Source organism: Elephantulus edwardii, unplaced genomic scaffold (assembly GCF_000299155.1).
Source record: "Elephantulus edwardii isolate Elephantulus edwardi_28Jun2011 unplaced genomic scaffold, EleEdw1.0 scaffold00005, whole genome shotgun sequence".
Taxonomy (NCBI): Eukaryota; Metazoa; Chordata; class Mammalia; order Macroscelidea; family Macroscelididae; genus Elephantulus; species Elephantulus edwardii.
This window is the reverse complement of record NW_006399755.1, coordinates 4,747,980-4,769,940: the sequence shown is the minus strand read 5'-3', so window position 1 is coordinate 4,769,940 and position 21,961 is coordinate 4,747,980. Positions and strand designations below refer to the sequence as shown.

The 21,961-nt window shown below is 40.1% G+C and overlaps 1 protein-coding gene across 6 annotated transcripts in view; it reads right to left on the bottom strand.

The window, feature by feature from the left end:
- The window catches only part of ELAVL4 (ELAV like neuron-specific RNA binding protein 4), a 127,330-nt gene that overhangs the window by 56,011 nt on the left and 49,358 nt on the right, over nucleotides 1–21,961 (bottom strand). For 5 of the 6 annotated variants that reach the window (XM_006879658.1, XM_006879654.1, XM_006879657.1 and 2 more), the window contains exon 2: nucleotides 11,466–11,706. In XM_006879658.1, coding sequence (XP_006879720.1) covers nucleotides 11,466–11,706 — 241 coding nt within the window. Of the gene's footprint in view, nucleotides 1–11,465; nucleotides 11,707–21,961 lie in introns of those variants that run through there. The other variant, XM_006879659.1, reaches the window with a different exon arrangement.

Sequence of the window (21,961 nt, the reverse complement as noted above, 5' to 3'; positions counted from 1 at the left end):
GTTTGTAATTCTTTAAGGAAGGATATTGTCTCTTATTTCACCTATGGATCCACTGCTGGGTTTCAACCACTGATCTTTGTGTTGGCAGCCCAACAACACACCATACACCAGGGCTCCTTACAGTGAACACAGATAATACGCAGGTTGGTGCTTCAGAAGGGATAACACTGAACAGAAAAAAAAAGGTACTGAATAGGAAAGTCTTTGAAAAGAAATGAAAATTAAAAAAATATAGGAGATTATTAAATAGACATCTTATTCTGACAACAGTAAAACATTTTATCTAATCCAAGATGTTTGTAATGAGAAGGTCTATTATCAGTCACAGGAACTAGAACAATTACCCTAACTAGCTATACCTACTTTGTGATTAACACCTCACTTCTCATCAGAGCATCCAATTACAAAACAAAGGTCAAGCAGAAAAGTTATTAACGAGAACTTAAGGAAGGTGGCAAGAGAGTCACTGAGTGAACATGCCCCTGACCCCAGTGAGGTAAATGTCTCAAAGGAAGTCTGTAAATGAGTTCTGCAGTCCAACAGACTTGGGTTCAAATCCCATTTCTACCACTTATTAACTTTGGGTAGGTTGCTTAACTCAGCTTTAGCTCTTTCATCAATACAAAGCAGTAATCAAAACTTACTCAACAAAACATTACTGACTGTTCTGTTCACTCTCCCTCGATTCCTTGTTGTCTCTGAAGTTTGGCTCTGCATGGACTAGTCTCCTACAATCAAATCTTTACCAAGTTCTAAGCTAGATTCAAGACTCATTCTTCTTAGACACATGCTCTAAGAACCCCATCACATCTTTCACCTCTCAGCAGGACGATAGCTCACACTGCCTACATCCTCATTTGGAAGAGACAGAGTGGTCAGGTGACAGAAAGCCTATAGAATTTATTCCAGCTCTCCAGCTGACTGACTCTGGGTCTTAGCTTCCTCATCTGTTAAATGGGGTCAATGCCACTTATCACCCATATGAGAAACACAGCTTCAATCAAGTGACATACATGTACAGTATCTCCAGCACACCTTCAATCAAGTGACATACATGTACAGTATCTCCAGCACTAGAGCTGATCCACAGCAAGCACCCTAATCAAATCTCTAACTACAATGTACTTTTAGGAATCCCTTTGCGTTATCATTGTAATGACATTAATAACCAGTTGCACTAAGGGCAGGCTTAGGTTCCGTGAAAAACAAAGGAAAATATTCCACAAAACAGCAAAGGTGATATGTATCATAAACAGGTTCTCAGCTCCTCCCAAACCTGCAGGGCCCTGTCATGCTGGCTCCCCCAACTGATTGGCCCCAATAAAAGCAAATTGTGGTCACAAACTCTGCTTTATCATCTTTGGTTTCTTCACAGATTCTGACAGAGAATTTAAAGGAAGGAAAGGAAATAACATCTATTTGGTCTGAGAGAGACACACTAAATAAATACTCATAGCTGATTGAAAAAATTTTATAAGTATAAAAGGTTTATACACATATATGGCTTCTATCAGAATTTTATCCCCTATCTAAACTGGAAAGATATTCTCCCCTCAAAGCTCAGTTTTTTTGAATGTCAAAAAAATGAAAAGGCCACTTAACGATCTTTAGTTCTTATAAGGAATAAAGATAGATACAGAGAGTTCATCAGTTAAGAGTAAGAAAAGAGACATGGCATAGCGGTGGGGGTGGAATGAAAAAAGAAATCACCACTACCACACTTTGCAGAAGAGAAGGGAAAAAAATGCATTTCCCATTAACACATTTCAGAAAGTACTTTCCTCCTACCCCGAAGCTGATGAACTACATTTTTAGATAATGTGTGGAAATTTCAGTCTGACATTGCTTTTCTGCTTGGTTCCTATTCTCAATCAACCAGGTCATTCTACAGAGGATCCAGGAGCAAATGAGAGAGGGTAGGATCTATCTCTCTCTCTCTCTCTCTCTCTCTCTCTCTCTCTCTCTCTCTCTCTCTCTGTGTGTGTGTGTGTGTGTGTGTGTGTGTGTGTTGAGAGAAAGAGAGAGGAGGTTGGGTATACAGGGAATTGGTCTTAAGAACCAAACAGTCAGCTAAAGCACAGAAATAGAAAATTCTTAAAATACCCAGGTCTGATTCACATCCTAGGTAAAAATCCTTTGAGAGATCTCTCCTGGGATGAGAGGATACTTTCCTATGGTTATCTGAGTTCGAAAGCAGGGCAGTGCTGTCTTATTTAGAAGGAAAGATGAAGGCAAAGGGAGCCAGGGGGCAAAAGAAAACCAAACTCAGTCAGAAATCCTGACAACTGTCATTCTGGGAAAAATATGAGTTGAAAGACACATAAAATACCTATACAACTCTAAATCTCAGCTCCACTCAATTGCCAACCTGTCCTAATTAAAAAGGATGGAGGGTCTCTGATTGCCCTAGATGGGGACATAATAGGAACAATGATTACATGGTTTACTGTTTGTACTTAACATTCTGACGTTCTCCAAATTTCCCCGTTAATAAGGCAGCCCCCATTCTTCTGTTTTCTAACCCCATTAGGCTGTCAATAGTTTCCACATCTAGAAACTTCCCATTCACCCTAACATTAACTAATCCCCTCCCCAAATCAGCAAATCAAATGCTTTTCTCTTTCTTTGTGAAATAAGCATAAGATGACTGCAGGGAGGTGATAAATAAAACGACAGATGCAAATCTGTCTGATTTTCCTCTGAATTTAGTAGATACATCAAACTACATCAAGCACATTTCCCAAATCAGCAGCAAAATATGCTGATAAATGCTACTCTTTCCTCTCCCCTTCCCACCACTAATGGATATCCCTCTGATGTGCATGTAGAAGAGTTCATTCAGTTAATCAATATCTTGGGATTTTCTTGGATATGCATAATTGAGGCTGAGTTTTAACCATGCTTAAATTTAAGGCCGCATCCATTTTAACACAGTGCTTGCAAAAGAAAGCGGAAGATAGTGAAGTGTGTTTTATGTAGAAAGAATACCAGAAGTTATAAATCACTACAAGTCTATTTTTCCTTGTTCAAGTAAGCAGAGGCCTGTTTAATTAAAAAAAACAACAACACAAAACCCACCCCAAGACAACAACAAAATCCCCAGTGTTTATTGTTGTTTTTCTAATGCCTCGAATGCCATTTTCCAAAATAGAAGATTCAGAGCTCTGTGTTTTTCCTGTACCTACCATAAATGTTCACTCCTTAGTTATACAATCTGAATTGGTTTGTAAAGAGGAAAAATCAGTTTAGAATTTTTAGGGGAAGCTCTGCTGGTCTAATGGTAAGTAGCTGCATTGCAAATGCAAAAGCTGGTGGTTTGAACCCACCAGTCAGTCCAAGAGAGAATGATGGATAAACTCCTCTCATACTATTTGCGGCCTCTGAAACCTCACTAGAGGGTCAAATATGGTATGTTCTGACTAGATGGCACATAATAGTAACATATTTCTACTGCTTATATTCATGAACTTATATTGCATGGTACTAGGTTATTAACCATTTTAATAACATACCTTAATCTATCTCTCTAAACTATGGAGAGAGGGCTCTGGTGGCCTTCTGGTAAAAGACTGCACTGTAATCCGGAAGGTACATGGTTCGAATCCACTAGTCACTCTGTGGGAGATGGATAAGCAATTTCTTCCTGTGTGATCTACTGTCTCTAAAACCTCACTGGAGAGTTAGTTACAGGTTGGTTCTGAGTTAATGGCACACATTAAAAGCAAAATACACTAAGGGTAGCACACACTGAAAAAAACCCCAACTGTCAGTATTCCCATTTCTATTTCTTAGCTGCTATTGGAAGCAGGAGTGGCATCCACTTCCTAAACAACATGCCTCTGTAAACTATGAGCTTTGATAAGTGATGATGGTTAAGCTTCAGGCCTTATATTCATAGGGTTGTATGAGGTGTGCTCAACTCGACAGCAATCAACAACAATATAAGAAACAATGCAATAAGCTCATCATGCAATAAAATCATCAATGAAATAAAATTCACATTTCAGGGATGAACTCAAAACATTTTCATGTTTTAGGACTTTTTTGTTTTTATTGGTTTTAAGGCTCCCAAAATCTCTGTAAATCTCAAAACCTTAAATATATATGAATTAAAAGACAGTGATCCACAACTTAAATCTTTTCTTTTTTCACCCCCAGGGGACCACATGTACCTCATGTAATGTCTCCTGGTCTTGATTCACTGACATTCTGACCACTTCTGTGTCTCACGTTTTGAATCTCACCTACTAACAGGATTATCAGCACTTTCACAAGCCCAAGAAAGAACATAAGTTACCCAAATATCACTGTATCAAAACTGAGTTGATTCCTTTAATTAGAGATGCAATTTCAAATATAAACGCCATAGCAAAGTTTTCCCCTTAAGGCCCATGATAGCAAAGTTAACTTTATTTTCTTTTTCCACATCAGTCAAACCAAGGACATGGGTTGCAAAGAATGAAGGGATGGGGTCGTGGTGGTGCTTAGGGAATGCTGTCTTTGCCCACTGTTGTTAAGTACTGTCTAGCAGAACTGGTCCATAGCTGAAACTCCCCTTCAGTGGGTTTTAAGAGGCAGTAAATTGCACAGGGCCCATCTTTCTCTTGCAATTCACCTGGTGGATCTGAACCTTGTGCCTTTGGGTTGGCAGCACCACTTCTTATCATTATGCCCCCAGAGGGTGCATATTTTTGCTAAATTAATTTTAGGGTATGCTTACTTGCATTTGGAAATACTGCTTATTAAAAAAAAACTCATTTCTGTTGAGTTAGGACAAACTTAAAGCAGACCTTTTGGCAGATTTGTTTTTGGAAGGCTGTATATTTCATAGAAGAGATTGCACCCCTTTCTCCCAGGGAGCCGTGGGTGGATTCAAACCTCTGGAAAGGCAACACCCTTACATTAGCAGTGTAGATCTCTGTGGACTATAAACACCACCATCCCAGATTTCTCTGGAGTGTGTTCCCGCTGTTCTTTCTCTGTTCAAAGCATAGACATAAAAACAGTTTCGTTCTTAGACTAGAATTTTAGCATGATACCTTTGTCTTCTCATCTCCCTAAAGTTCCGATCCCACTTTTCAAATCTCCTACTACTCCTACTCCAGCTAACATAGGCCTCACCCTACCTTACCCTCCCAGAGCACTTACTGCCTGCCCCAAGTACTGGTATTGGTATGTACTGTCAAGTTGTCAACTGTCTCATAGCTGACCCTTCTGTCAGCTTTGAGAGGCAGCAAAACTCAAGGGAGGAGACTGCTCAAACTTTCTCCCATGGAGCAGCTGGTAGATTTGAACTGCATGTGTTTGAGTTGGCAGTGCAACTTCTTATCATTCATCCACCAGAGCCTCCTCAAACACCAGTCAACTGATATATTCAATTTTAGACATAAATTGTTCAGACTACCCTGTTCTCAAAAATCCCCCACAATCCAGCACAGTTGCCTCAAATGAGTAGAAAACTCCTCCTAAAACCAGCGCGACAATTATGTAAATACATAATTTTTTCTGTCTGTGATGCAAATAATTTAGATTTTGTTAGATGCCATTGAGGTGACTACAACTAATTCCTTGTTGTTTTTGTGTACCATCGAGTCAGAACCGACCCATAGCTGACCCTCTGGCGGGTGTTCAGAGGCAGTCAATCGCACAGGAGGAGAATGCCCATCCTTCTTCCGTGGAGCAGCTGGTGGCCTAAAACCGAATGCCTTTGGATTTACAGCGCAACTTCTTGCCACTAGGGCCACCAGAGCTCCCTAACTCCTGTTGTTGTTGTTGTTGTTGTTATGTGCCATCCAGTTGCTTGCAATTCATACTGACCCTATGTATAAGAGCCCTAAATCCTGCTCTATCCAGAGCCAACCTCACTGTCTCTGACATACCTATTCCTATTACCCCAATCACTGAATCGATTCATCTCATTCAGGGTCTTCCTCTCTTGCGCTGTCCCTCCACCCTAGAGAATCTATAAACAACAGGTTAAAATCTTGCCTATAGATATAAAACATTTTCTACCTGACATTGGTATTTTTCCCCCCTCAGTATTTTCTTCTCTTTTTTTTTCCTTTCTCTATTCCTTTTGGGGTGAGGTAATACTAATATGGCATTATGGAAAAAAAAATACTATTCCAGCTCTACTGGCGCAAAGATATCACAGCCGAAGCCAACTAATCGTGTCCTGGCCAAGGCGCTGCAGCTTCTCACCACTAGGCCACCAGAGCTGCCTTAAAATGCTGACCATCTAGGAATTTAGACATAGTAAAACAGTTACTGCCTCTGAAAACCTGCAGGAGGGTAAGTTCTGGGTGGGTTCTGATTTGACAGCACATAACAACAACAACAAAGCAATCACAGTACATGCAAAATAAAAACTAGAGCAGGCACAATTAACAAAAACAAAAATCCAAATCTATGAAGCCTGTGGGAATAACAAAATTTCTGCAAGAGGTCTGACGTCCTTTGCCTGAGTTTCTGGGTTGCATGAATCCTGTGGGCCCCACATCTTTCCTCTTCTTTACAGCAGCAGAGGCTGCAAGTGGATGAAGATTAAAAGCAGAGGACTCGGCTTACAGAACTAGTGCATGCCCACAGCTGCACACAGAGCAACTTGGGACACATGTTTTCTCTCCTGGTGCCTAGACTAATCTGATAAGAATACATTCTCAACTGGAAAAAGAAAATCTAACATCTCTGAATAGATATGTAACAAAGATGTCCAAAATTCCTGTAAGAGAATCTTAAACCTGACACTTTCAGTAAATTTGGTTCTGCTCTGAAGGAAGATACTGGCTGAGTAGTGTCCCTGGAGGATGATAAATATTGGGTCTCCGCCTGCCTTCATGCACAAGAGTCTCATTTAAAGTCACGGGGCATTAGGCAGACTCTCCAGAGAGTGGCTACCAATCTCTACTCAAAGGAACCTAATGTTGTGTTAGGTTACAGGGGAGATGAGGCGCAGGAAGGTTTCTGAACTTAACAGGGACAGATGAAGGAAGCCGGTATGTATTTCTACATCAAATGCTTTTGAAAACTGAGGATGAATCCCAGCTCCACCACTTACTCATAACTGTAATGCCCAGGGAAGTTACTTAACTTCTCCAAGCTTCAGTTTCCTCACCTAAGAAAGTGAGGAACATTGTGAGTGTTAAATAAAGTAAGGTGTATCCAGCACTTATCAAGTACCTGGCCCAGAGCTCGCAAAGTACCCAGTAGAGAACAAGTACTTGATAGATGGTAGCAGTTACATCCCAAGCGTCATAATAAACCTTAAGTCTATTATCTGATTTCCTCTGTGTTCTCAAACGGAAAATTCATTGACAATCCACAGGCAGGGGTGAATCTAACTTACCAGCAATACTGCCACCAGAGCCTTTTTTCTCTCTCAAGGGATCTTAACTTTATAAGCTTGAACCTTCTAAGGGGATCCATTAGGATCTTTAAAGGAATGGTGAAGGACTGGGAAATCTTAATCTTGAATTCTTATCTCCTTGTCACCTCCTACCCCCTACCCCTCCCACTAGATATTTAGAACTCCTTGTAAACTTCACAGGATCGAGATGCATTGAAATATGTAGGAGGTGTTGGAGGAAAAGGGGGGACTGAGATGTTAAAATCAGGGCAACAAAAATACCTATGATGTCATTTACCCTGACTTCTAAACCATCAGCAGCAGCTTTTCAACTTGCCTGGTGTGATACCTCACCTCTTGCAGCCTGTGTTATGACTTAAGCCCAAATGTAGGCCTTGGAGAGTTCTTTTAGAGCGACCCCATCCCTTTTCCACCTCCCCATAGCCCTATCTCTCCTACTCTGACTTTTAGCATAGCCAATTAAACCTGAACAACGGGTAGATGGAGGAAATATGCTGCATCTATGGAATGGTACAGCAGGGACCAGTTTCACTGTTAATTTAAAATGCTAGAATTAATTAGGTAGTGTAAATGAAGAATTTAATAAGCACTCTTTACAACCACAAGTTCTACTTTTATTAAACACTGCTACCAAATGAGGGCAAATATCCCCGGTCCCTCTATATTTCCCTGCCTCTTTCCCACAAGTTATCTGCAAATAAAATTTTTCTTCCTTTTCTTTTTTTGTCTGAATTAGAAAAAAAAAATCCTCACATAATTATAAATTTATGCCTGTACTGCATTTCTGCTTTCGGCCCGTAAGATTCTTCTTTAAGCTCACATGCTCCTGTATGTCTCTGCTTGTGCTGGAAAGGGTGCTAAACAAACCAAAGTTGACAATTTGGGTTTTGTATACCAAATTAAAGGCTGTCTTCGAAGCTGTCATTCCTATTCAGATCTACTCGGTGAACTACCAAATTAGCATTCTTTCAGTAAAGGAATCTGCTTGTTTAAACATGTGTCTTTAGAAAACAAGGAACAACACCATGAATCAGTACCTCTCAAAAATCTCACTACACTTCTAAAGAAACTCTTTTGAAAAGGTAATTAATAATATTCACTAATATAGCTGGCAGAATCCCTATTTAGAAGGTAAAGCAGCACCAAAAATACATTTTTTTTCTATACAAGAGTGGGAGGAAGAATCATATGGTTAAGTGGCTTTAATTTGGTTTGAATTATCATCCTATTATATAAAGATTATTCAGGAATATAAACAGTGGCTTTCTGAAAATATAGGAAGTTCTGTAAAAGGACAGAAGATCCAGCACTCTAGGATAAGACTAGTAAAACCTCTATTCTGGTCCCCCAACTCCATAGACAACAAGTCAATTACGTTTCATTGCAACCCTCATTTAAACATGCTAATTGCATCTATAATGGTATATGGCAGTTACTATCTAAGACAGGGTTCAGACCTGTTGTTCATACGTTGCTATGAGTCGTACTTGATTCGACGACACTTAACAACAAGAACAAATCAAGTCAATTGTGTTGCCAACTCAAAGGCACACAATTGGGGTCCACCAGGTGCTTCTCGGAAGAAATATAGGCAATCTCCGCACATGTGATTTACTGCCTTTGAAAAACCCACTCTAGGCTCAGCTATGGGTCAGTTCTGACTCAAAGGTAAACAACAACATATATGTCAGTGTTCCATTGGGTTTTCAATGACTACTTTTTAAAAAGTTAATAATAACTCCCGTTTACTGAGGGTCCACTATGCAACAGACATTGTGCTATGTGCTGGGTACCCAGTTTCTCACTTAATCTTCACAATAAGCCCTCTGCAGTAATATTATTTTCTGATTTTACGTATAAAGGAAGTATATTTGGAGTATTATGTGACTTTAGAAAATAGTATAGTTATTAGTTATGCTATTGTAAAGTTTTTAATTTATTAATTTATCATTTTTAGAATTAATTGCTGTCAAGTAAATTCTGACTCACAGTGACTAAAGGAAAGAGCAGAAACAGCCTAATCTTTATGGAAGCAGACCGCCACATCGTTCTCCTGTGGAACGGCTAGGAGGTTCAAACAGCTGATCTTCTGGTCAGCAGCTGAGCACTTAACCACTGTATGACAGGCTGCTTACTCAATTTATAAGAAGGGAAAAATTTATACAAAGAATGAAAAAATAAGAGTATGCTTATACTTTCATGCTCACACATACATTGTGTTGTTGATTGCTGTCAAATTGAGTTCAACTCATAGCGACCCTATGGACAAAAGGCCTGAAGCCTTTCTGTAACTATCATCATTTATCAAAGTTCATAGTGTTTCCAGAGGCATGTTGTTTAGAAAGTGGATGCCACTCCTGCTTCTAAACATTCCATACACTGTAGATTCCCTGATTTAAGATTAAGATGACCTATCCCTATTTTAACCATTTTTTCCTTTTTCTTACATTGACAAATTCCAGAGAAAGGGAAATATCTAAAATATTCAATAGTGACAAATGCTTGAAGTTGAGTGTGGGTGACTGCAAGATTATCAGACAGCAGTGGTTTCCCTGTCATCATCATGCAGGCTCATATTTTTCCAAGAAAAAAAAGAATTACTTTCAATAAGATTACAAATACATCCCTCTTTACCTTCTGCAACATCAGAGCCAGGGTCTAACAAACAGTAGGTCCTCAATGAACAATTGTTGATTTGGGGAGAAGGGGAATCCTTATCTTAAAAACTGAACTGCTTCAAAATGACTATGAGCCATCATCTCATCCCAGCAACAATCACAAACCTCAACAGGGCAGCAAACAACAAAGGCTGTTGAGATTGTGGAGACTGGAACTCTTATTCACCACTGGTGGAATGTAAAATGGTACAATCACTATGGAAGGAAGTCTGATGCCTTCTCAAAAAGTTGGAAATAGAAATATCAATTGACCCAGTATTTCCACTAGTGGGAATATGTCCTAAAGAAACCAGAGCCATGTCTCAAACAGATGTATGCACACTCATATTCACTGCTGTATTATTCACAATAGCAAAGAGAAGGAAGCAACCCAAGTGCCCATCAACAAACGTATTGATAGAATAACTATGGTACATTTACACAATTGAATATTATGCAGTGTTTAAAAACAATGAAATGGGAAACCACTACAAAACCTGAGGGAGCTTTGAGGCCATTATACTGAGTGCAATATCTCATGCAATTGTTACAAAGAAGGATAGATTGTGGGTTGGAGTGGGAGTAGAGAAAGAGTGGATAGGTAACGAACACTGCATTAGAACAGATGAGGGGAAGAACTATCAAAAGTAATATATGAGCATTCATTATATGTATGAGAACAACCTGAAACAAGGGTTGCTCTGTGGGGTAGGCTGGGGTGGGAGGAAGAAAATGTGAAAAATGAATTAAGAAACTCCTAAAGTACTGACATTATATAGGGGTCTGTTTCACTTACAAGTAGAAAGTCACTGACTTATCAAAGAACATTTTCAGAAAAACCCTATAAATAAAAATAAGATATTCATATGGAGATCTCTGAGAAATATCTCCTTTCCTACCGTAGAGCAGTTGATTCCACCATAATTTGTTATCTGAAGGGCTTATTTCACATTAAGACAATGGGCAGGGTGTCACCCTTTCACAAGTTATAACACTCCCTTTGAAACAAGTGCCTCAGACATATGGAAGATCATTGGACACACAAACATACTGAATGCTTGAGAGGAGGGGAATAGATGGATTAAAAACTAGAGTGGAATACAAAAGGGACAGAGGACAGAAATGAGGGCCAAACAAAAGGAAGGAGTAGACAATTAATAATAAAAGACAATAAAATCAAAGGACCACTTTACATAAAATAAAGTTGTAGGGGTGTAAAAATTGTCATCTGTTTTAAAGTCCTACCAATCCACATTATAGTTTTCTGCACATGTACACCCATGTTAGAGTCTATGGCTGTGTATTCACTCTATCCTTGCAAGCAGGATATACAATGCAGACACTCAGATGCATCTTCACGCATGTGCGTTTCTGCGAAGGTCTGCACATTCTATGGAACAACATATTGGTGAGTCCCAAGTCTGGAATACTGAAGAGCATACCTGTAATTTTGTCTCTCACGAGTTTGCAGGATTCTATTTCACCAATGCTCCCAAAGAGACTCCTGAATTCCTCTTGGGTCATATTTTGGGGTAAATAGTTGACTATGAGGTTGGTTTTGCTGTCATCTGTGGCCGCCCCTGTCTGCATGGGAGAAGGACAGTTTCTATTGTTGCTGGAGGGTCCATTGCTTGTATTGGATGTCGGGCCATTTGACACCTGAGGCTCCATGGTGCTAATTATCTAAATAAAAATAAAATTAATAAAAATAAGCCTTTGGAAATCTCAAAGACACAAGTGAATTTCCTTTTAAGATTTTACTCTAATTTTGACAGGAAAAAGAACAAGATAATGCAAGATGGAGCTAAAGAGACTGGGTTGTGCACACAGCCAATTTAGAAGCATGTTTTTAACCAAATGTTAAACTCCCCTTGCTATTTTTAGGCCAGCCCATAGATTTTGAACACAGACTAGAATGCTGTGGGAACTCTCCCTTTATTTTGTTAATGAAAAGCTAATTCCTGTTTTCATTACACAATCACTCTCAGAAATGTATACTTAAGCCACACCAAATTATAATTAAAATGTAAAGTAATAATCATGATTAAAATTATAGTTCCATTAAAGCTGAAAAAGCTAAATATAGAGGGCTACACTCACAAGATTAAATACAGTACCTGTTTATTAACTATCTCATAAAGTAAAAATGGCATTAAAATACGTGGGGCCATTCCATCTGGGAAGGGCTTAGATTTTCACTGATGCTTAGTCGCTGATCAAACTTCAGATTTCACAGCACATGCTGGGGAGTTGCAAAGTTATCTAATCATTTTTCTTGTTATTGTATCTTCTGGATTGTTAAGAAGATTAAAAATATGAAGAAAGGAAAGTGCTTTCTAAGTTCTCAGTTTTAGGTTCAGCATAACTAGAAGGTCATATCGCAAACATTGTTGTTATTGTTAAGTGCCATCGAGTTGCAGGCGACTCATAGTGACCCTATGAAGGAGAGTCCTTGACGCTTGAGTGTCTTTCATCCTCTCTCCAGGTTCATAGGGTTTCCGGAGGCAAGCTATTACGGAAGTGGATGCCACTCCTCCTTCCACGCTTGTTTAATCGGGGAGCTCCACCCCACTCTCTGTCGCATTGGGTAACCAGCCATTAACGCTTTTGACACATCCATGTCACAGTGTTCAGCCTCACAGCAACCACAAGTTACCGCTATACAGCAACTTGTACACCAGGGCTATACGAGGAATGTCTGAACAAAAACAATGGAAGCCTGGACTGAGGGCCGCAGGCCCGAGGGCCCTTCAGGGTTTTAGCAACCCGGCAAGCCCAAATGCTGGCAACGTCCTTCAGCCAGACCCCCAGTTCATCTGGCATGCCCACTCTGCTGACCCCCATGTGGGGCCCAAAGAACACCAAAATTGCCCTGAGCCCTCAAACCTACCATGCCTCAAGGAGCCAGAGTCTGGATTCAGCTGACATTAAGTCTCCCAAGACCCGAGGTATTGCAAACATTACTCAAAAAGAAAAAAAAAATACTTTCTCCGGATTTAAACATTTATGTAAAGATTTTCCTAGATGTGTGAAATGGTCCAGGTTGTATGCATGGGAATAAAGAGATGATAAAATTTGTCTATACCCTTGATGTGTTTAAAATGCTAGAGGACACAGGCAGATAAACACCTTAGGTCTGATTAGGGTGGTAGATTAGGGGTAGTGCAATTATTCCTAAATATGTACAGCCTTGGAAACCCAATAGAGGGTCACCATGAGTTGGAATGAGCACTGGGTTGCTGGCTTAGTGGTAAGGAGTTGTACTGCCAACTCGAAGGCAAGCAGTTTGATTCCACAGCTACTCTGTAAGAGAAAGATGGGCAATCTCCTCCTGTGCAATTTACAGCCTCTAAAAACCCACTGGAAGGGCAGTTATAAGTTGTTTCTGATTTGACAGTACACCAGAACAACAATGTTAGACCGAGGTTTTCAAAAGAAAATATATTTAAGCTCACAGAACCAGGTCATAAAGATGCCCTGTATGGGATGAAAAACATGGACAATTACAAATCTGCTTATCCAGAAGGTACTCAAGTGGGGGGACCCTCATGTCTGAGATGAAGTCTACTGATGTCTGCTGACTTCTCTGTCATTGAAGAACCATGCGGCAGACTCCAAGTCTACACCCAGGTTTCCTGGTCCCTCAAGCAGCTCACCTATTCTACCTTAACCATTCTAGCCTATTATTATCTTTTATCCATCCATACAACATTACTTCCATTGCCCCTGAAATGGGTCTATATTTCTCTAGCTGGAAATACGTCTGGAAATGGAGTCCCGCTCTCCTTTCACTAAATGTGCGAGGTTGGGTAGGAACTGAAACTCTTGGATTCTCAATTTTCTCAGCTGAAAATAGGGAACAATGCCACGAGACTTGCAAGGTGGCGAGGAGGATCCAATGAGATAATTTATATATGGAAATAGAGGAGTGATAGAAATGTGACTAAAATAATTCATGTCTGAATGATCCCTGACTTACTCTGCATTCAGTGATTTGCTCAGTTAATCATCTGACTTGAACTCTCTCTGATTTTATATAAGCAGGCAAGGAGGTAAACTGTAATAATCTGTACATCTTATAGATGAAAAATTAAGGTTTAGGAAACACTGGGTAACTTATAGCTTTCAATATTATTATCAGTTGTCTACCCAAGGAATTTATTTTTAATAAACACTTTTATTAAATATACATGTAGTCTGGTGGCCTAGTGAAAAGTAAGTTGCACTGTTAAACCAAAGGCAGGAGGAGGTTTGAATCCACTGACTGTTTCCAGGACAAATACAAGCAATCTCCTCCATGTGATTTACAGCCTCTGAGAACTCACTGGAGGGTCAGTCAGCTATGAGTCAGTCTTGACACAATGGCAATGAGTGAGTGATAGTAAAGTGGGCAGGTCTAAGTTACACAACTCAATTTCATAAAATGAACACAACTCATGTACTTCAGATAATTATATAGGACATGACTAATATTCCAGGACCCTTCTTTATGCCTTCAACTCCAGAAGTAACATATAAATTTAGATACAAATTTCACTGGTTTTAGAATTTTACATACATATAACACAATATGTATTTTCCACACAAGTCACCCATGTTATAGCACATAGCTATAGGTTATAGCACATAGATATAGGTTGTCTTCTACATTGTTATATAGAATTCCATCATATGAAAACATCACATTTTATTTATCTATTCTAGTGCTAGTGGAGGGAGCTCTGGTGGTTTAGTGGCAAGGTGTAGTGCCTCCCAACCGTAAAGCACGCAGCTCAAATCAACTAGCCACATCATGGTTCCCCTGCAATTTACTGCCTTTGAAAGCCTGCTAGACTGTCGGCTATAAGTTGCTTCCAACTTGATGGTACATAACAACAAGAGTGCTAATGGATGTTACATTTGTGTTATTTCTAGTTTTTAATACTATAAATAATAATAATACTATGAAAATGAGTTACATATATTTTGGTACATATACATATATCACATTGGATATACTCTTAGGAGTATATCGTTGGGTCACAGGGTATATTTATATTAAGCTCTAGTAGATTCAGCCTACATTTTCCAAAGTGGTTGAACCAATTTATACTTCCACCAGCAAAGTACATAAATTCTAGTTGCTCAACATTTTCTTTTTTGTTTACTTTCTCTGAGTGGCATAATGACCAGGAATGTTGTTTTTGTTTTTTGGTTGTGCTTTTTTGTTTTTTTTTTTTTTTTTAGTTAAGACAATAGCTGATGTACAATTCTACTTCTACCTCTCCAGTGAAAGAGAGGAAGACCCTCAACCAAGTGGACTGACACAGTGATTGCTGCAATGGGCTCTACTGGGTTGGGAAGTGTGAGGATTGTACAGGATAGAACAGGATTCAGATCTGTTGTTCATAGGGTTGCTATGTATGGGTTGTACTTGACTCTATGGCATCTAACAACCACCACCACCACCACCACCACCATTACTACCACTTACTAGTTATATTATCTCAGGCAGGTTAATTCAATTCTCTGAGATTCAGTGTCCTCTTATGTCAAAGTGGAATAAAACCTACCATGCAGGGGAATCTTCAGGACTGTAAATCGTATTTAGTTAAGTACCAAGAACATAAAGTGCTAAATAAAGGCATCCTAGCTGATTCCTCACCATGCCCCATTGAAGGTGGGGTATTACTCTATTGCTTCTTTGTCTCATGATCACCAATGGGAAAATAACAACAAAAAAGGATTAAGTATTAAGTGGAGTCAGGGAAATAATGCACACTGAGAAACGTGGGGAGCATCTAAGATTCCTTACCATCATGCAAATAAATTAAGTAGCTCCGCCTATCACATCCTCAGAATGTTTCTCTTGGCTGGAGGTCAATTCTGGAAAGCTGGGTCAGAGAGCAAGGAGAAGGAAAGCCAAAAAAGCTTTTGAGAGGAATCTTAAATAAAAATTTCAAACAGTACCCAGCAAAGCCAATTCCGCTGCTCTGCCCTTGCGATAAGAGTCTAGGAAAAGAACGAGGGACGTGCCCAGGGGAAGGGGAACATGCTAGAGGAGATGATCCTGGGCGCATCAGCACAACTGCTGGCTAGGAGGCAGGTTTCCGCTCTGACAAGCTGCTCAACCTCCTGGGTCTATGTGGTGCTTCCATTTGCTGCATCATCTCACTGCTTCCCTGAGTCAGGTGTCCAGGCAACAAACACAGAGAGCACTGCCAACTCAATAAAGAACAAAAAAACCCAGGATTTATCCAATTCTGGAGGCCTGGAAAGCCGAATCACAGCTTTCCTAATATAACCTTTCCATTCAGTGGCAGAATAACAACAACAAAAAAATAAGAGTCCTTCAAGCTCCACAACACCTTTCCTGTCCTTCATCTTTCTCTGGTTGTGGAGTGACCTTTCTCAGCACTTCTCTACAGACACTGAGAATGACTGAGGCAGCTTTTTTGTTATTAATGACGACCATGTAAAGGAAGGTAAGTCATAACTATGCGCCCTGAGGTTCTGTGGGACCGAGATCTGTCAAAGGTCATCTGCAGGGAGGACCCTGGCAGGAGGGTTCCTCTTTCATTCTCTAAAGAGACACATGGGGCTGCCCACGTGGACATTTCATGGGTCTCTCTGTTCAAGGAAGGGCTCGGGAGTCTCTGGTTCAAAGCAAAGTCTTTTCCATTTCCTTATACGTTTTTTGGATATCCTCACATTCATCTTAGATGGATTGCTCCAGTCTGCATCGACTCCTAGAGTAGAGCCCCTTGTGAAGATCAGAAAATGCCACTGGGCATCACTTTGAAAAAGAATCATTAGATCCCAAAGCCATGAAGTTCTAATCCACCAGCTGTTCCAGAGGAGGACGGACAATCTCCTCATGTTCAACATATGCCTCTGAAAACACACTGGAGTGGCAGCTGTGCATTAGTGCTGACACACAGGCACAAGACAACACCATCAACAACAATAATGGAGTCACTAAAGAGTCTTGGGTCTTGGTAGTGCACTGGATCAAGCATTGGGCTGCTAGCTGAAAGGTCAGCATTGTGAACGTATCAGTCAATCTGAGGGAGAAAAATGTAACAGTCTGCTTTTGTAGAGATTTACAGCTTTGGACACTTTATTCAGTAGTTCTTCTCTGTCTCACTGTGCTGATGTTATTATGGACCACCAAGTCCGAACCGAGCCACTCTCCAGCAGGTTTTCAGAGGCTGTAAATCACATGACAGGAGAGTGTCCATCTCTCTCCTGTGGAGCGACTGGTAGGTTCACATCAATGCCATTGGGTTGGCAATGCCACTCCTTCCCACTAGGTCGCCAGAGGGCCGCTATGAATCAGAATTGACTCAACAACATTAGGTTTGGATTGGAGTTTTACTAAGCTACTTCAACTGACCACACCGATAAATTAGGGCATGGAGTTTTCCTCATCCTGCACATAAATCTACAGTTATCCTTCTGTATATTTAAAAAAAGAACTGGTGAAAACACACGCACACATACATAGAAGGCAAGAAAAGCACACAGTCTAAAAGCTGAGAGACATTTGCAAATGTGTTAATTTACATCATTAATAAGGTCCCCTTGCTGGTCTTAGTGATACCTCCCAGAATGTAAGGCAAGATTTAAAAAAGAATCTGAAACTAAAAACATCAAGATCAGATCTGACATGAGTGAGCCAAAAGGATCTGAAAACCTCATCTGGAAAATAAGAGAAGTTGCCAAGGTGTAAAGACATTGAACTCATGAATATGAGGCCATAACATTTTGAGGTTATGTGATAAACCTTAACGAGAGAACCCTTAGACTCTTAATTGGGAAACAGACTAGTGGAAGGGATATGTGTGATGGGAAACATGCCCTCCAAGCACACAGGATGGTTAGGCAAAAGCAGAACACTCCCTCAGTTGCTAAGGCCCCAGATAGTCTAACAGCACAGTTTTTGTTTTAAATAAATGATCAGTTACCCAAGTGTGTATACAGACTTGAACGAAACATTCTTTGTGGATCTTCGAGCTGACCATTTTTCAAACCTCTGACTTGTGCCCCACCCCCCACCCTCAACCCCCTTCCTCTGACTGAATGGCAATTAAATACCCAATTACAGTCAGCAGCCAGGAGAGAGCATTGAGGAGGTTCAGTTGACTTCAAAATCTAATGGTTGTACAAAGCACTGCATTAAATCTTTTATGTTCCTGTGATATATTTTAAGAAACATTATACAGGCAGAAAATTTCCTGGATAAACTATGAGAGCAGTGCACAATAACACAGGCACTCCAATCCTGTCATTGTAAATGTCGATGGTTTGAATGACTAATTACACTCAACGCATTAACCTCACCCCCTCCCAACACTCTTCTCTGCAAAATCTACAACAAAAGCAGGAGGGAAGGCCTCAGACATGCAGCTGCCAGAACATCGCTCAGGGTCCTTATCTCCGCAGAGGGGAAAGCCAACTCTCCTTACCCCTCCTGACACTTTCCCTGCCACAGTCTCAGGTCCTTCTTGGTGAATCTAATCATCTGTTCAGTATTTTGTTCATATCTTTTGCCACTGCTCACCCAAGATACCTGTTAACTCCCACTATTCTCTAGGCATATTAAAAAAGGTGTGGGAGTTTTGTTTCAGGTTGGTTCCAGCCTCCGTTCCCCGCCCCCCCGGCCACCCCCTAATATGGCTAGATCCGGGAACATCAGATCAATAGCAATCGAGCCAGTCCTCACATAGTTCACAGTGTGAAAGCATGACAGTATGAAGCCGATTAGGGACCACAGACTTGAAACCCCTAATTTTAATGATATGGAAACTGAGGACCAGAAAGGGGAAATGACCTGCGAGTAAGCAGTGGAGATGAGCCCAAATCTCTGGTCTGCAGACTATACTATTTGAAAATTCCAGCAATTCACTTCTCCCTTTTGTGGGTGGGTTAGAAGGATGGCTATATCTTAGGCACGTAACTTAAGTGAAGTATAAAGAAGTGTCTATCTTTTTAGTATAAAGTACTTTGCATTTAAAAATGAAAAAAAAAAAAAGGATGGCATCTTGTACTCTGGGCTCAATGGCACCTGAGACTACATGTGCTTTATTATGGCATCTACAGCACGTAGAACAGTGAGGGTATGGTACCTGGTGGGGTCTGAATCAAAGACTGTTGAAGGAATCAAACTCCTTGCATGCTAAATAGCTCTCTGAATCCCTCCAAAAACCCTATGAAGTACAAGCATAAATTAACATTACCTCCATTTTACAGATAATAGGATGGAGCAGGTAGCAGATGGTTTAAGGAAGGTCCTCTAGTATTCATCAATTATACATTATACATATATATCTAAATGATGTTGTTATGTGCCATGAGTCGCCTGTGACTCATAGCAACCCTATGTACAACAGACCTAAACTCTGCCCTATCCTGTGCCAATCTCACTCTCTCTGAAACACCTAGCCCCTATACCCCAGTCACTGAATCAAATCCATCTCATCGAGGATCTTCCTCTGCTGCGCCCTCCACCCTCCCAAGCATGATGTCCTTCTTCAAGTGCGGGTCCCTTCTTGCAATATGTCCAAAGTATGTCAGATGAAGCTTCAGAATCCTTGCCTCTCCAGGACAAACCTGTTTGTTTTCTTAGCAGTCCATGGTATATTCAATACTCTTCTCCAGCACTATAGTTCAAAGGCATCAATTCTCCTTCTATTATCGCTAGTCATTGTACAGCTCTCTGATGCATAGCAAGTGATTGCAAAGACCATGGCCTGTATCAGACGCACCTTAGTCTCCAGACTGACATCGTTGCACTTCAGTACTTTAGAGAGATAGATAATATTTAAAATGCAAGCTTTAAGAAGCATTTATTCAAGCAGGGAGACGTGAACCTTTGGCTGGCATGGACCCCTCAAGAGACATAACTAAGATCTTGGTCCTGTCTTTCCAGAAAAAAAAATTTGTGCAATTGTTTTTATATATATTAAATTCACTGTCTGTGAGTTAAGAACTCCAAAATTACCGTCCTCATACAAGTCTGAGACATTTCTGCTTCATTCCTACCTCTGTGCAGCCTAATAATCTTTCTCTTTTTTGATCGGAAACTTTAGAATTTCCCCTACCAGTACTCACACACACTTACCTATCAACTAGACATGCTGGCTGCAGTATACAGTCCCCATTGTTTTAACCAGGTCATTCACAATGTCTTAAAAGCCCTATTTAACCACTAGTAAAGAGAAGAGTGGTTCAAAGCCTGGTAGTTTACAGCTTAGCATGATCAAAAGAGACCCCAAGAGTTTTGAACTCATTCATTCCAATTTTGCTATATCAGTCATGGCTGATGCAGCCTATTTTTAAAAAACTGAGTGAAATGAAGCTTCAACAACAACAACAACAACAACAAAATCATAGGAAAAGGAGACTTAAAAGAGGCTGCCTGACACAATTAATTGAATTATTGACAGGACTGTAGAAAGCCAAAGGCACTACAAAAGGGACAGCTAGTTGCCATCTTAGAGCAGGACACTACTGTTTCCAGCTCTGATGGTCAAAAGATTTGAGTGCTACGCAATGTGCATTCTGAACCTGTTTCTCTAAAAGGAAGATTAAATTTGTAGCAGTGCATCAATCTGTAAATTCCTCATTTCAGTTATTGTTCTGGCCCACCTTTATTTTACACATTCCAAATTTTTTTTATTTCATGTTGCCAGCCATAACAGCTGGGAAGAAGCCCCGGGGAATACTAGCAGCATCTATCTTCACATAATTATCCTGAAGACCTCCTATGTGATTTTACTGCTTTAACCACTCTGATTTAACCACTGGAGGGTTAGCTAGGAGCTGGTTCCGACTCGACGGCACACAACAATGGACTCTGTCTTCAGCACTGTAACTCCTATGGCAATCCCTCCACAAATGTTAGCTATTGCTGTTAAGACTATTACAACAGATAGAAGAAAACAGGGAGAAATAAAGATAAACACAAACACTTATGAAACAAGCTTGAGAATTAGATGAGAACAGTTAAGCCATAATCAAAGACTAAAAATGTTCTTATTCAAATCACTCTTTTTTCTTTTTAAAAATATTTTTATTTTATACAGGTTTACATACAAAGTTTTTATACATTGTTTTTCACACTAGTCTTCCCAATTTCTTTTACCCAACTCTCCCTCTACTCATCAAATTGTGCGGCCCTACGATATCCACTGCCCATCCTCACCCCTCTTCTCCTCCCTTTCCCCCTTGGATCCTCATACACGTTTTACTAGTTATCTATTTCTACAATAATGGTATTATATAGTATTTGTCCTTATGGCACCAAGTTTAGTTCACTCAACATAATGCTCTCTAGTCCCTCCCAAATTAGGTAGTGATTTTCAAAATCATTGCTCCTGTGTGCTGAATGTACCGTAATTTCCCAATCCATTTGATTGTGGTTGGACATTGGGCTGTTCAGATGGCCAACAGACGCATGAAGAAATGCTCAAAATTACTGGTAATATGAGAGATGTAAATCAAAGCCACAAAACCATCTCACTCCAGTCGCAGTGGCAAAATTTAACAGGACCCCAAGTAACAAATGTTAGAGAGGAATGTGGTGAGACAAGAACTCTTACAGATTGTTGATGGGATTGTAAAATGGTATAAACACTCTAGAAAGCATTTTGGCACTTCCTTAAAAAGCTGAACATGCTTTTCAAGGAGAGGAGCAAACAGGGGGGAGGTTGTTTGAGGTGGCGGGGAGGGTGAGGTGGGGGGGAGAAGGGTGAAACAATGAATGAATAGAATTCCAAAATCTCTGTAGATGTTCATTGAAATGAAAAATAAATAAATTAAAATATAAAAAAAGCTGAACATGAAATTCCATATGACCCAGCTATTCCACTGCTTGTAACACATGTCAAGAAAATGAGAACTGAGTCACAGAGATTCATACACTAATATTCATAGCAGTGTTATTCACCATCACAAA